Source organism: Schistocerca serialis, chromosome 5, assembly GCF_023864345.2.
Source record: "Schistocerca serialis cubense isolate TAMUIC-IGC-003099 chromosome 5, iqSchSeri2.2, whole genome shotgun sequence".
Taxonomy (NCBI): Eukaryota; Metazoa; Arthropoda; class Insecta; order Orthoptera; family Acrididae; genus Schistocerca; species Schistocerca serialis.
This window is the reverse complement of record NC_064642.1, coordinates 512,756,690-512,771,222: the sequence shown is the minus strand read 5'-3', so window position 1 is coordinate 512,771,222 and position 14,533 is coordinate 512,756,690. Positions and strand designations below refer to the sequence as shown.

The window sequence follows — 14,533 nt, the reverse complement described above, 5'->3', positions numbered from 1 at the left end:
ATATCTCAAGAGTTGATGACTGTGTGGGCAACTACTCAAAGTATCGATAACAATCGATCATCATGTAGCTGGTCTTAGTGGAGCTGTCAATTAAGAAATAACTAATCCAAAGAATTGTCTCCGAGGGTGGAGACTGTCATAAAGTAACAAATTTTGAGTGAATCGGTTGCTAAGATACTCCTGATTAGAAGACCTATGTAATTTTCTAAGACTGCTAGAGGTATATTCGCCACTGGACACAACTGCACACGCATTTCTAAATCCAAAGCTCTGTAAGTTCCTCGCCGGCCGGGGTGACCGAGCGGTTCTAGGCGCTACAGTCTGGGACCGCGCGACCGCTACGGTCGCAGGTTCGAATCCTGCCTCGGGAATGGATGTGTGTGATGTCCTGAGGTTAGTTAGGTTTAAGTAGTTCTAAGTTCTAGGGGACTAATGACCTCAGAAGTTAAGTCCCATAGTGCTCAGAGCGATTTGATTTTGTAACTTCCTTGCTTGTCCTCTTGTCGGTGACATAGATTAGTTCATACCTGACTACTATCAATATGTATTTGATTATTTTGTACATCTTTGTCATAAGCGGCGTGTAGCAAGTAGTGTTATAACAGAGCAGCGTAACCCGCACGGACTGAAGAAGACTTGACTACTCCTGAGACACATAACAGAGAGTGGGTACCGAGTAGACTAGATACAGTCAAATGTAGTTGCTTAGGTGGCAAGACTAGCTGGACTCGAGGGCTTTCTGAAACAACTATCAAACGTTAAATTTTGTGTAATTTAGAAATAAAATAGTGACGTGTAGATGGGGTTTACTTTCTTATCTATAGCTGGTGGCAGTTTTATAGCAATTGTAATTTGCACTCATTTCGTGGTGTTGCTGCAAATAATTTTATCGTTGTAATTTTGAAAGTAATGCGTGTAATATAGAGCCACTTGTGTTGTGAAAAGGTGGAACTGCGTTCCCAACTGTGTGACTTGGAAAGGAGTACCCCCTACCCTATACCACTGTTTGACCCTACATGAGATTGCAAAATCATGCGCTGCTACTGCCGTGATTCGACCTCTTCTTCATAATCATGCATGATGATACATTAAGTATGGAAAGGGGTGACACAAGTCTACTTAAATAAGAGTTGATGGTTCAAATGGCTCTGAGCACTATGGGACTCAAAATCTGAGGTCATAAGTCCTCTAGAACTTAGAACTACTTAAACCTAACTAAGCTAAGGACATGACACACATCCATGCCCAAGGCAGGATTCGAACTTCCGACCGTAGCGGTCACGCGGTTCCAGCTTGAAGCGCCTAGAACCGCTCGGCCACCCCGCCGGCAATAAGAGTTGACAACAGACACGAATGAACAGATAGGGGTGAAATAGATGGCAAAAGTGCTTGCGTACAAGAAAGTAATCACAGGTCTGGGAGACAATGCTCGGTAAATCAAGAAAAACCACATACATACGTAATCAAACGCCACGGAATGAAGAAATAAAACACGTAATTGAATGTAAGTGAGAGTGAGATACTGCCTAATGATGAGAAATGACAAAAGAACGTGGAAGATTACGTTAGCGGCAGCATGGAAGCGTTAGTAGTCGGGATGTGATCGTAGTTATGAGTTTCCATCGTAATGCCAGGTGATCTGATTGTCGCAACTAGCGAGCAACGGGATCATTAACTGTTTCATTGATTAACCTGTAATCGTCTATCGACCTTTCCGGTGCCTGTAGCACTGGTTCAAACATTCTCAACATGGAGTCTAAACGTCAGCACCATGTGGCCTGGAGCCTGATTGTACCAGCCGCGGAAACGCGTCTTGACGGCGAAAGACCTAAGGCCCTAATGAAGCAGAGCTCTTTCCGTGGAGGTTGTCTGAAACCTCAGGTTTTGAAGAGAAAGGGCGCCTGAGCAGTAGTCTCTGCTTTTGATAGCACACTTAACTGTGCTTACTTGCTAACTTAGGTTGGCAGTCACTGACTTATTCTAACGGCCAGAACTGCTTCACTGGTGCGTCTCTGGCGTATTCCTGTGCGAAGAACCATTCAGTCTTAGTACAGAGTACTTCTTTACAATGGCATACGCCATCTCGGCGAAAATTACGAACTTCTGAATTAATTATAATTACGACCAACAAAAATGATGGACAGTACGTCTGTATTGGATCTCGTTCTCCCTCGCAACACACATAAAATCGCAAATCAGTTTATAGTCAAATTCAGTTATTAAAATTACTAACATCAAAGAGTTAATCTATTGTTCTTATGCCCGACCAGTACTAGGCCTTATGGCCTGTTCAGGCCTCACCGTCTCATCCTTCGTCTTGCTATACTCCTTCTTCCAATGGGACTGCAATCCACAGTGCGTCGAGGGGTTCACTGAGTTGACATACATACTCTTTTCAATCCTGTTTTCGTTGCATTATCTTTTCCACTAATGGCTGTACCCCGAGTTCTTTACTTATTTCTTCATTTCTTATGTTTCTTCTCTTTTGTCGCCTTTTACAGAGCTAAGGAACTTCATTTGGGCTGTTTCAAGTTGTCTTAGTCTTTTTTAAATTCGAATTCCAACTTCCTACTTCATATACGACTGTCCCATGACTTTATAAAATTACATTTGGGATCCTCTTCTCGTTTTACGCTTCAGTGTTCCTCTTATCGTGCCACATATATAAGAAGCAATCAAATGAAAATGAGACAGATGGAAAAAAAGTAAGTAAGGTGTTTATTATTTCAAAATAAATCACCATAACTGTTAATACATTTATGCTATTGCGAGACAAGGCGGTTAGTGCCTTAATAGAAATATGTTTGCTGTTGCATACGGAGCCGAGATTGTACGTACTCGTGCACTTTCTCGTCCGAAGCAAACAGACGGCCTCGAATGTCTTCCTTCGAGGATCCAAAAATATGGATACCTCATGGGAAGAGACTGGAACTGTGTGTAGGAAGTGTAAGAAATTCCCACAGAAACTTGTGCAACGTACTCTAAACAACCCTGGCAAGATGAAGGCCCGCTGCAGAAATCTCAACTGGGAAGCCGTTACGCATACTTTCATGTAGTCCCGATCTCTCCCCATGCGATTTCCATATTCCTCGAACCCTGCAGAAAGATTCTCGTGACCGTCAATATGCTTCGGACGAAGAGGTGCAAGCCTGGGTAGATCCAAGGTTCCTCAGGAACTGTTAGATGAGTATCCGTTTGGCTTTAGGAAAGGTAAAGGCACCAGAGAGGATGTTCTGACGTTGCGGTTGAAAATTAACGGAAGTAAAATTAAAAAAATCAAGACACGATCATAGGGTTCGACAGTATAAAATGGTGCAAAGATGTACGAAATTCTGAGAAAAATGGGGGAAAGGTTCGGGGAAGACGAGTAATATACAATATGTACAAGAACCAAGAGGGAACAATAAGTGTGGAAGACCAAGAACGAGGTGCTCGGATTAAAAAGGCTCAAGACAGGGATGCAGTCTTTTCCCCCTACTGTTCAATCTTTTCATTGAAGAACCAATGACAGAAAAAAAAAATTTTTTTACAGAGTGGGATAAAAATTCGCGGTGAAAGGATATCAATGATAAGATTCACTGATGACATTGCTATCCTCAGTGAAAGTGAAGAAGAATTACAGGATTTGCTGAATGCAATGAACAGTCTAATGAGTACGGAATATGGATTGAGAATAAATCGAAAAAAGACGAAAGTAATGAGAAGTGGCAGAAATGAGAACAGCGAGAAACTTAACATCACGATAGAGGATCACGAAGTAGATGAAGTTGAGGAATTCTGCTACCTAGGCAGTTAAATAACCCATGATGGATGGAGTAAGAAGGACGTAACAAGCAGACCAGCACAGGCGAAAGGGCACTCCTGGTCAAGAGAAGTCTTCTAGTATCAAAAATAGACCTTAATTTGAGGAAAAACTTCCTTCGAATGTACGTTTTGCGCACAGTATTTTATGCTAGTGAGACAAGCACTGCGGGGAAACCGGAACAGAAGAGAATCGAAACGTTTGAAATGTGTTGCTACAACCGGATGTTAAAAAATTAGGTGGCCTGATGAGGTAAGGAATGAGGAGGTTCTCCACAGAAACGCCAATGAAAAGAATATGTGGAAAAAACTGACAAGAAGAAGGGGCAGGATTATAGGACATCTGTTAAGACACGAAGGAATAACTTCCTTGGTATTTGCAGAGCGTAAAAACTGTAGAGGAGGACAGAAATTGGAATACATGCAACAAATAATTGAGGACGTAGGTTACAAGTGATGTTCTGAGAGGAAAATGTTGGTGCGGGAGAAGAATTCGTGGCGGGCCGCATCAAACCACTGATAACATTGATGGCTCAAAAAAGAAGGCAACTGGAAACATTGAAGGTATTGACCATCTTCTCTCACAATGGGATAAATGTATTACCAGTTATAGTTATTACTTTTGAAATGATAAAAAGCTTACTTATTTTTCCCATCCGTATCTTTCCTCTGGCCGCCCCTTGTATGTTGACAGATGTTAATTTTCTTATTTATGCCTTTCTCTTCTTGAAAAGTTATGTCATATTCTAGACAATGGGAATGGAACACCTACTCTTTTATTATGATATTGATAATTATCTTATTTCTTCTTCATACTCACAAGCCTTAAAAATAAGCTTTCGTTAATGTCTAATTAACCTAAGTCTCATGTAGCCTGGAGAATGTGGTGCCATACTGGAATGAACGTCAAGACAGTATGAGAACGAATAAATAATAAGTAATACCTCTAGTGACATAGCGTACATAGCAAAATGAATTACGCAAATGGATGTCAAATTCGCCTTTATCGCTTTTGTTTTAAACAAACTTATTCCTTGTGAAAAGTATTCTTACGTGGGGATGGCAGAAGTATCTGCCACTTTTCGAAGAATCGGAGCAACAGAAAGAAAAGGAAAGATTTGCGTGAAGACGTATTTCAGAGGATAATGTGGTGTCTGTTTGCAGGTGGCAGGCGCCGCTAGCCAGGAGGCGGGCTCGTCCGCCGCTAGCAACGCCGCCCCCGAGGAGCCTCAGGACTCAGCGGCCTCCGCCTCCTCCGCCTCCGGCTCCGCTTCCTCGTCGCCCCCCGCCTCTCAGCCGCCTACGGCTGCCCCCGAATCTGCAGAGTGAGTACCCGGCTTGTGTGCAAGTGTTACTTTCCGACTAACAACAGCAGCACCTCGGTTCTCGATTATTTTCCTTCAGCAGACTACACAACAGTTATACACTGGCCTTCACTCTTGGAGTATGATGATACACGGAGGTAGCTCAGGGCTTAACACTTCAGCTTTCTGTCTGCGTTCTAACGCATATAGTGTGTCCATGATTCGTAACGGATGTAACCAGCTATAAATACACTCCCGAAAAAAAAGCAGCTCTCTCAAGAACTATGTTCAGTGGCACTTGGGTTCAATACGCGCATGCTGAGAGGCGGTATTGTTAGTGATTCATTTGTCACGGTTGTCGTATACTTTCCGTTTTGACACTGCAGGCAGTAACTGTGCTCAGTTTGGAGGTGCAGAGTGTACAAAAGGGTACAAACGTGCTCCGCCGGCGAGTACGTCCTTTTGTTGAACAGCTTCAGGTATTTTATACGGGTCGCATTGTGGGCCTGCCGGAAGGTGGATGGACGAATCGATGGACTGATGCACATGTTGGGCATAATGTATCTATGTCTTTACCTTCAACAGTGGTCTGTGAAACACTCGCACACCTTTAGACCAGATTATGGGCGTCCTCATAATACAGACGCACGTCCAGATCGTCGCAATATGTGAGCAGCGGTGGCCGACCGAACATCATCCAGTGATGAAGACGGGGCAAATGTTGAGCTTGCTGTGTCATCAGGGACCATTGGAAAGAGCTGCTTGCAACAGGATTAAGAGAATAAGCGGCTCTGGCCAGGCTGCCACTGACATCACCACACAGCCAAGCATGACTACTCTGGTTTAGTGAAACAGTTAACTGGTGAGTGGAATGACACTTCTTGTCTTCAGTGGTGAGAGAAGATTCTGTCTGTTTATGAATGATGAGCGTACATGTGTGTGGCGTAGACCTGTTCCGGAGGGTATTCTCTTTCGAAAAACAGCTCGCACCCCAGGCTTCGTGATGTGGGAGGCCATCAGTTACAATTCGAGGTCACATTTGGCGTCCTGCCGGCTAAAGCAATTAGTAGATGTTATTCCAGGTGCTACTGCTATGTATTCGACAGGAAGGTGATGCGACTTTTTTAAGCAGGACATTGCAGTCCCACAAACGACTGCTGCGACAAAACGTGCCTTTCGTGGTGTAAAACAACTGCTGAGGCAACCAAGATCATCAGGTCTGTCGCCAATTAAACCCCAATAGGACATGATAAAGCGGGAACTTACTATTTCTCCATGGCCTGTAAAAACCATTGTCGAATTACAGCAAAAGGCGCAAGATGATTGGCCATTCGGCACCTTTATGATAATATAAATGCTAGAATACACTCCTGCGTTGCCGCGAAGTGGGGGCGGAGGGGGGGTGGGGTGGGGGCGTAAAAATGTGGAGTGATGCTACTGTCTGGGTTGCCTTTACTGCGACATGTGTCTTCCATATGGATTTGTTATCCTATACTCTTACAATGATGAACTACAAGTCACACCACTTGTCCTTGAGAGTGTAGCACTTTTTTCTGGCGGTGCGTTACAAACTAAATCCCCAGCTGTGTATGAAAAAGCTTACAGACACTTTAGTCGTTATAAGGGTTTGTAAACTGAGTCTCATTTTTGTCGGGTGGTTTCATTCACGCACACTGTAATGTGAGTAGGTTTTGCACTTATGAATTCCTTTATTATTACGTAGAGGACATATACACGAATTCTTGACGAGATATGGATACCAAGAAAAAGAGGCCAAGGAACCATAAAAGCTCGGAATTTATTACATGTAAGTGGAGTACGAAAATAACTGAGCAAAAGCAGGATGTCTGAAATACAATGAAGATATTTTCAAAAAATACAATGTCATGGACACAAATCATATTCACTGTAAAATGATCAGTAAATGGAAACGCTAGTTAATTTATTAGTACACTCACACGATTCATAGAAGATAACTCTCTTCATTACAATACGTTTTATTATACTGCACAAGCGTCATTTTATTACAAGAAAAAATACCACTCAAAGTGGAAAAATACTGAAACAATTATTAACTGAGGTATATGAGGTGAAAGGGTCCCACTCACCGATATTTGGAACTTGCCCCCACAAGAAAGAGCAAGGCACTGAATTTACATACAGCAGGAATGATTTTCGAATCACCGTTCGACAAATTCAGGTCAGCTATAGTTTCCATATGTCATGTTAGGCGAACGCCAAATGGTTCCCTAACCAGATCATGGTCGATTTCCGGACTTGTGATTTGCCACTAGCTACAATACTTTCCTCTCTTCCTCGTGCAGCTGTTCGCCTGGATGACAACGTATGTGGACATGGCCATCGACCAGATGTAACAATAAGCGCGATTCATCCAACCAGGAGACGCGTTTCTGTTGACACTGATTCATGGTCCACTCTCGTTTATCTTGGTCCACTGCAATCTAAACTGACTATATCGTTGGATGAACATGGAAACACGTAGGGGTCGTCTGCTGTGGAACCCCATGTTGAACAATGTGCGCTGAGTGCTGTGCCCCGAAACACTTGTGGTAGCACCAGCATTGTACTGTGTCGTCTCATCTGGTACAGACAGCGGCCTATATCTTCTTTACGGAGCGGAACAGCCTCTGACCTCCACGTTCTGTGAAGAGGGGCGGACGTATTACACCTTGTCTGATGCTGGTGGCTTCACCGTCCTTTAACCACATTTCATCGATGCTCATGACAGCAGCACGTGAATAGCCTACCATCTTCGCCGTTGCCAAGATTCTCGTTCTCAGACGTCGGCCCAGAACAATGTACCGTTTTTTGAAGTTGCTCATGTCAGCTATTTCTTATATTTGCCGCCCGTATCGCCGCTAGAATGATTCTCCATTCGTCTCTGCTCCGCCTATCTTACCGCGTCACGTAACCACAACGCCACAAGAACGGCGTTCACCAAGGCGGTGGTCAGTGATCACAATGCTTTGACTCATCTGTGTATTTCTCGAAAGATATGGGAAAGGTTCCACATCGGCTGCTGTTTATAGGCACTGATTTTATTTTCTGACGTACAATTGGCCAGTTTCTGGCTTAGAGGCCAGTCTCAAGTGCTGAAGTTGTCAACATGTCTTTTTTTTAGTTATTTCATCCCCCTCCCCACATATGGACGAGGAGAGGGGCGCCAGTCAGGAGTACAATATTCTGCTCTTTAGCCAAGCGAATTAAAAAATATAGAACGAATAACAAAATTTGGGGCTATTTTTTATTTTAAATTGAAAATCAAAGTCGGACAGTTAAAAAATGAAAATTATACGTTTTAAAAACACATTGCAGAAAGTTGAAATTCTTCTGATAAAAAGCACAGGAGCATTGTAGTTTTACTCAAGATCTGAAGGACCTGCACTGGCTGAGAACTATTGTGGGAGGATAGAATATGTTACATAGGGTTGAGGGGGTGGGTAAAGAGATAGAGGCTGTTAGGTAGGGAAAGTATGGAGAAGATAGGTGGAGGTGAGGCGGGTACGGAAAAAAAAGAGGGTGAGGAATAGTATGGTGGATGGGGAGTGCAGTGGTTATCAGAGCATAGGGATACGGATGCATGGAGAGGGAAAAGGAGAGAGGGGCGCTGATGCAGAGTGGAATAGGTGGGAAAGAGTTAAAGCTGGCAGGAGAGGGAGTTTGTTGAAGATGCGTTGAGATAGGATATGGAGTGTGTTTGGGGGTAGGGATGGAGGGATTTGTTTGTGAAGGCGCTGCAGCTGGTCGGTGATTAGGTGGAAACCAACGGTGTTATTGAAATCTAGTTTCCGGACAGTATAAGAGACGCGGAGGTGATCGATATGGGTGAGGAGGGGTAGGAATTTAATAAGATAGTAGAGGACCAATGCAGGGCAAGGTAACCGGATGCGCAACGCGAGACGGAATTCATGACTCTCGGGGATTTGGAGAGACCTGTAGAAATTTGATCGGTTGGAGATTCATGCAACATTCGCGTAGTTGAGGTTGGGTCGGATCAGGATTTTGTAGGCAACATGTCGTAATATACCCGATTATTTAACAGCGGACATCACTGTTCTGAAAGCGAGCACATACACGTGCAAGCCTCAGAGTTACAACAGAATGTTTACTGAATTCAGAAATAGTCATTATGGAAACTATTAACACGTTCTTAAACATTGTATCTGCGCACTTTCATAGTTAAAAGTCAACTAGCTGAGAGTAGCCTGTAAGGCCGCAATTGGTGAAGTGTACTTCATTAAATAAAGTAAATATGTGCAAAACAGCAGCCGAACTGGAATCATTACAACGTGTTTTAACAAATATACTGTTGTGGTATTTTTCAGTACCTAGTTTGAAAAGTTCCTCATATAAAGATACAAAACTAATTGATGAAAACGTGCTACAAGTTACTAAATATTTCCACAGACCTGCATCGCTAGCCTAGAACTTGCTTCTTTGTAATGGTTTCAAATTATTGTCATGTAAATCGTTTGTTTTGTGGATCTTTCTTTCGCACTCGTCTATTTTTATAGCATTCGGGCTATCTATCGAGTCTGCTTATTGGCAGACTCGAATCGTTAGAGTTACACGATTTCTGTGACAGGGCATTTTATTTTCTCTGCCGGTAACTGCAGGTCCTACTCCTTTTCCCTTTTACGAAGCTCCGTAAGAAGCTCAATCCGAAGAGGCCTGGTTACCGGCAAGCTAGAAAGGTTGCCTACACTACAGGAGTAACTGGGGTGGCCGAGATTTCCATCTCTCAGCACAAAGACAGAACGGGTAACACTGCTCTAGTATTCGAGCACCCTGATTTATGTTTCCTTTGGTTTACCAAATACTGATTGCCTGTGTGCTTTCCTTATTCGATCCAAAATTGTATTCTTTCGCTTGTGCCATTGACGTTGACGGAGGTTAAACACTTATCTACCACTCCGTCGTAACACAAGGACATTTCTAAGTATATCGTAAAAGAGTATTGATGAAACATGGAAATATGACGGCAAATGATCTGGAGATAATCAGTTGACACGAAAATTCGGCCCACTGGGATGAGGATAGGGAGACACAAGTGTAGAGATCCTGCTCAGTGTACTGTGTTAAGCTCTGAAGTCTCCTAAGTGTCTCGTGATGTGAGAGAACACGATGGTAATTCGTCCGTCGGATGTGGACATTAACCTCAGCTTTTCTTCTTTCTTTCAGCGTCAACGATGTAGCGAACAGGGACACAGCGTACTTCGAACACAATATCTGTGTTTCCTAACGAAGCCAAACGTAATTAAGAAACCTTTCCTGCTTATGCAGTTGAACCCCAGAAGACTTCCCCTACACTAAGTACAATAACAATATTTTCGCTACGAATAATCCTTCGTGTCAATGCAGGGAACCACAAACAACGAAGCACTATATCCATAACCGTAGAGCCGCACGGTGACCTTCTAAATGTGCAGTGTCGTCGTTGGAAAACCTTAAATCTAGTTCGACATACCTTGGCACCATAAAACGCTAGCTCTGATCTTCATTATCTTCGTAACGATTTATACTAATTATTGCCTTTGGTAGGATTCCCACAGTCTCAATTGCTTCTTGCACTGGTCTTCTCACCTGAATCGATATCATCAGTTCTCTACATTAAGTGTTCTGTCTAGTAACTCTGAATTCTTGGTAACGTGCACCTATTGACTCTTCCTTTCTTCTGCAACAACATGTTATTAATGCAGTTGTTCCCCATCTTAGTGTATTTGCACCTATCTTGTAGTTCTTGCCAACCGATGTATTTCAGCTTAAATAATTTTCATATAAGTGGGAAAATTGTTTCTGCTATTTTAATTGACTTTTGATTCTGCTAACAGTTTGATCCGTAAAGCAAAATACACGGTCCAGTTATATTAGTGTGACCACCACGTATGATCGACGCGCAATAAAGTCAAAGATACGCGGACAACAGTGCAGTCGTTCTCGTAATGCGGAAACGGTTCAATTTATCTGACGTCGAAAAGGACATGATCATTGGCTTTTGGGCCAAGGGTGGGAGGATTTCCGAAACGGCTAAGTTTTTAAAATGCTTGTGTGCCGCCGTGGTTAAGGTACACCGTGCGTGGCAGAACTGCGCTAACCAAAACCGACGCCGAGGCAACTGTAATACAACAGGGTCATAGATGACAGGTACTATATTGCAATTCCTATGCTGTTAATAAGGATGATGTAATGTTCCTTTTGACCTGAAGTGTCAACAGATTTAGAATTATTGAAAATGAAATCCCCGATCGAATAAATCACTTTCGATTCATAGAGCCACTCGATAGAAGCGCTATCTTTGACAGGGAGATGACATGACGAGTAGCAGAAGTAACGACGATTAGCTGACCTCTAGCTAGCGTGTGTCAGTACTTACTAGACTACAGTCTGATTTAAGGGTGAAGACCACGATAGGAATTTCTTTTCAGCCTGATTTTTTATTGGCTTAAAGTGTTCCCTAGAGGGTACGTTTTGAAGATTCATTCGTGTAAAGTGTGCCATAAATGTTAAAATCTCTTAAAACAGCGCTTTACTGCATGGTGCATGGTGATCTGGCGCACTCGAGCGCTCTAATGCAACCGGTGTATTACTACAACAATTACCGACAGAACATATTTCTCGTTAGTTTGGGATGTATCACACAGGGCATTAGTATCAACTAAAATAGTATTCTCAACAATATTTTTATTCGTAACATGATTCGTTTATGGTAAACAGTCTGAAAACATGTGCTTGTGTCGCGTCTCCTTAACTTGTCATTTCGGTTGGTTTTTAAACGTAGTAAAACGTTAGTGCTTGAAAATAACAAACGCATTTATACGGATAGAAAAATCGTAGAGTAATCCCAACCGTTCAAGAAACGTTTCGATTGGAAGGCGGAAGCCAGGTAATCGATATAATTTCGTCAAAATGAGAGTGTTTCGACATCGCTGAAAACAACGCCAACTGCACGTTCAATAGTTCTTCAGTTTCAGTATTATAAAACACAAGTTGAAACTTTAAACGCTTGTTTTTTTTTTTCAAAACAACATTTTTCTTGGTGGCGGGAGCTATAATTCATGAAATATACGTGCAATTACATTATACGTTTTTGTAACTTGTGACGCGGCGTTTATTGTACTGCATTACGTACGATTTTTGCGATTTATTTTAATTTAGATTTTTTGGTGCTCGTTTTTATAGCGACTTTTTTGTCGAAAAAACAGACTTTTTTCAGAATGCCCCCATTTTTACAAAAAAAAAAAAAAATAATCCCTACAGTCTACGATGGACAATACCATCAGTTTCAAAGCAGTTTTTAAATTTTGTTCTAGGTAGAAAATTGTGGCGTTCAGAGCTCCCACCAATCGGCCTCTCATTCGGCGAAGGCTTTTCGTCGGTGTTGTGTAGCCTCCTCTGGGTTCAAGTGTTTTTTTTTTAATAAATAACACAATCTTAACGGTGTACAATAAAGGCCTAAGTCAGTTTTGTAATATGTTTGTTATTTTATTAAAGAAAAAAAAAACCATCGGCTGTAAAATCGAGTGTCACCCTGGTCTACCCCCTTTAAGGTTTGGCAGCTAGCAGCCCGCACTACTCCTGCCATCAATACACCAATGAGAGCCTGTCGCTGTCGGCTCGGTGTTACCACTTCTGCTGCGAAAAGCATTGTGCCCGTCAGTTATCAGTAAACTGTTGCAGTAGGACATTCGTGTAACATTTACTTTCGTGTGGCTCACAATGTGACATAAAAGTAGTCGCAAGCGAGCGTAAGGGAGTCACTACTGAGAACTCTACCACACATGGAATGTCATTACACAGAAGTATACGAAACGTGGAATGCAGAGTTTTTATGTTACTTTTGTAGGAGATTTGGACTTTAAATTTCGTACTTGAATATTTACAAAATTGCAAATAAACTCCATCTTACGAAGCGTATACACATAAAAAACAATACCATTCGCAACATTGGAAATATCTGTTCATGTGTGAGGCTTCTGGACATAAACGAAAAAAAAAAATCCTTGGCTTAAGTAGTTTTGAATATGGGACTCTGTAAGTTTGAAGCTGTTTCCCGAAGGGGGAAACTTCAAAATTTCAATATAATTTACAGCAGTCTGACCTTGATTGAAATTAAGTGCAAATTTTTGAAATGTTTAATACACTATGAAGGTCAATGCCTTAGATGAATTTAAGATATGTTGCGTGATTTTTGTAGGAGATTTTCTACCGCCACTTGGAGCGGAGTGCTGCCTGCAGGCAGTACTTGCCGCGACAAGGTCGAAACTCGACTTTAAACGTATGGTTCCAACTACGAGGACTTTTTGAAAAGTAATGTGTCTGAGGTTTTTATGTGCAAACTCTTATAAATTTGTAATTGAAACAAACTTTATTAACATTCTACATTCTTTATACTTCACATCTACATTATCGCAGCGCCCTACCGCTAGAGAGCTCCGAATTGTAGCATGTAAGATGGTGGTGTGTAACGTAACTATGTAGATGCGTGAGATACAGAGTGCCGTTATAGTGTTTCGAAATCGAAGTTTGTCCACATATGGGGCACTCTCTTCCTCAGTATGACAATTCTACACCACGCAGGAGCGCTGCAACATCAGCAACAATGCGACGCCTTGGGTTCACTGTGATGGTCCATCCTTCCTACATTCTTGACTTGACTCCATCCGATTTTTAGCCGTTTCCAAACCTTAAAGAACGCCTTCGAGGACTTCTCTTTTACACTGATGAGGCAGTGCAAGCAGAAGTGAGGTTGTGGTTCCGCCAAAAAAGTAAAACGTTCTACAGTGACAGCATTAACAAACAGGTCTCTGCTTAGTAGAAATGTGTTCCTCACCAGAGTGACCATACTGAGAAATAAATGTGCAGACATCAAGAATAAAGATGCAGAATGTTAACAACGCTTGTTTTATTTAAAAGCCTTAAGTGTTTTCACATAAAAAACTGTAACATTACTTTTCAGCACAGTCGCATGCAAATTATTTTGGTTTCGATAGCAAAAAGTTGGACAGAATGACAGAAATATCATCTAATTTTACAATATGTGATCAAAAGTATCCGGACACCTGGCTGAAAATGACTTACAACTTCGTGGCGCCCTCCATCGGTAATGCTGGAATACAATATGCCTTGATGACAGCTTTCGCTCTCGCAAGCATACGTTCTATCAGGTGCTGGAAGGTTTCTTGGGGAATGGTAGCCCATTCTTCACGGAGTGCTGCACTGAGGAGAGGTATCGATGTCTGTCGGTAAAGCCAGGCACGAAGTTGGCGTTCCAAAAGATCCCAAAGATGTTCTACAGGATTCAGGTCAGGACTCTGTGCAGGCCAGTCCATTACAGGGATGTTATTGTCGTGCATCCGCTCCGCCAAAGGCCGTGCATTATCAACAGGCTCTCGATCTTGTTGAAAGAT

The 14,533-nt window shown here is 42.3% G+C and overlaps 1 protein-coding gene across 1 annotated transcript in view; it reads left to right on the top strand.

The window, feature by feature from the left end:
- The window catches only part of LOC126482045 (elastin-like), a 175,254-nt gene that overhangs the window by 94,671 nt on the left and 66,050 nt on the right, over positions 1-14,533 (top strand). The window contains exon 2 of the mRNA XM_050106019.1: positions 4,966-5,126. Within this exon, the coding sequence (XP_049961976.1) occupies positions 4,966-5,126 (161 nt within the window). The remainder of the gene's footprint in view (positions 1-4,965; positions 5,127-14,533) is intronic.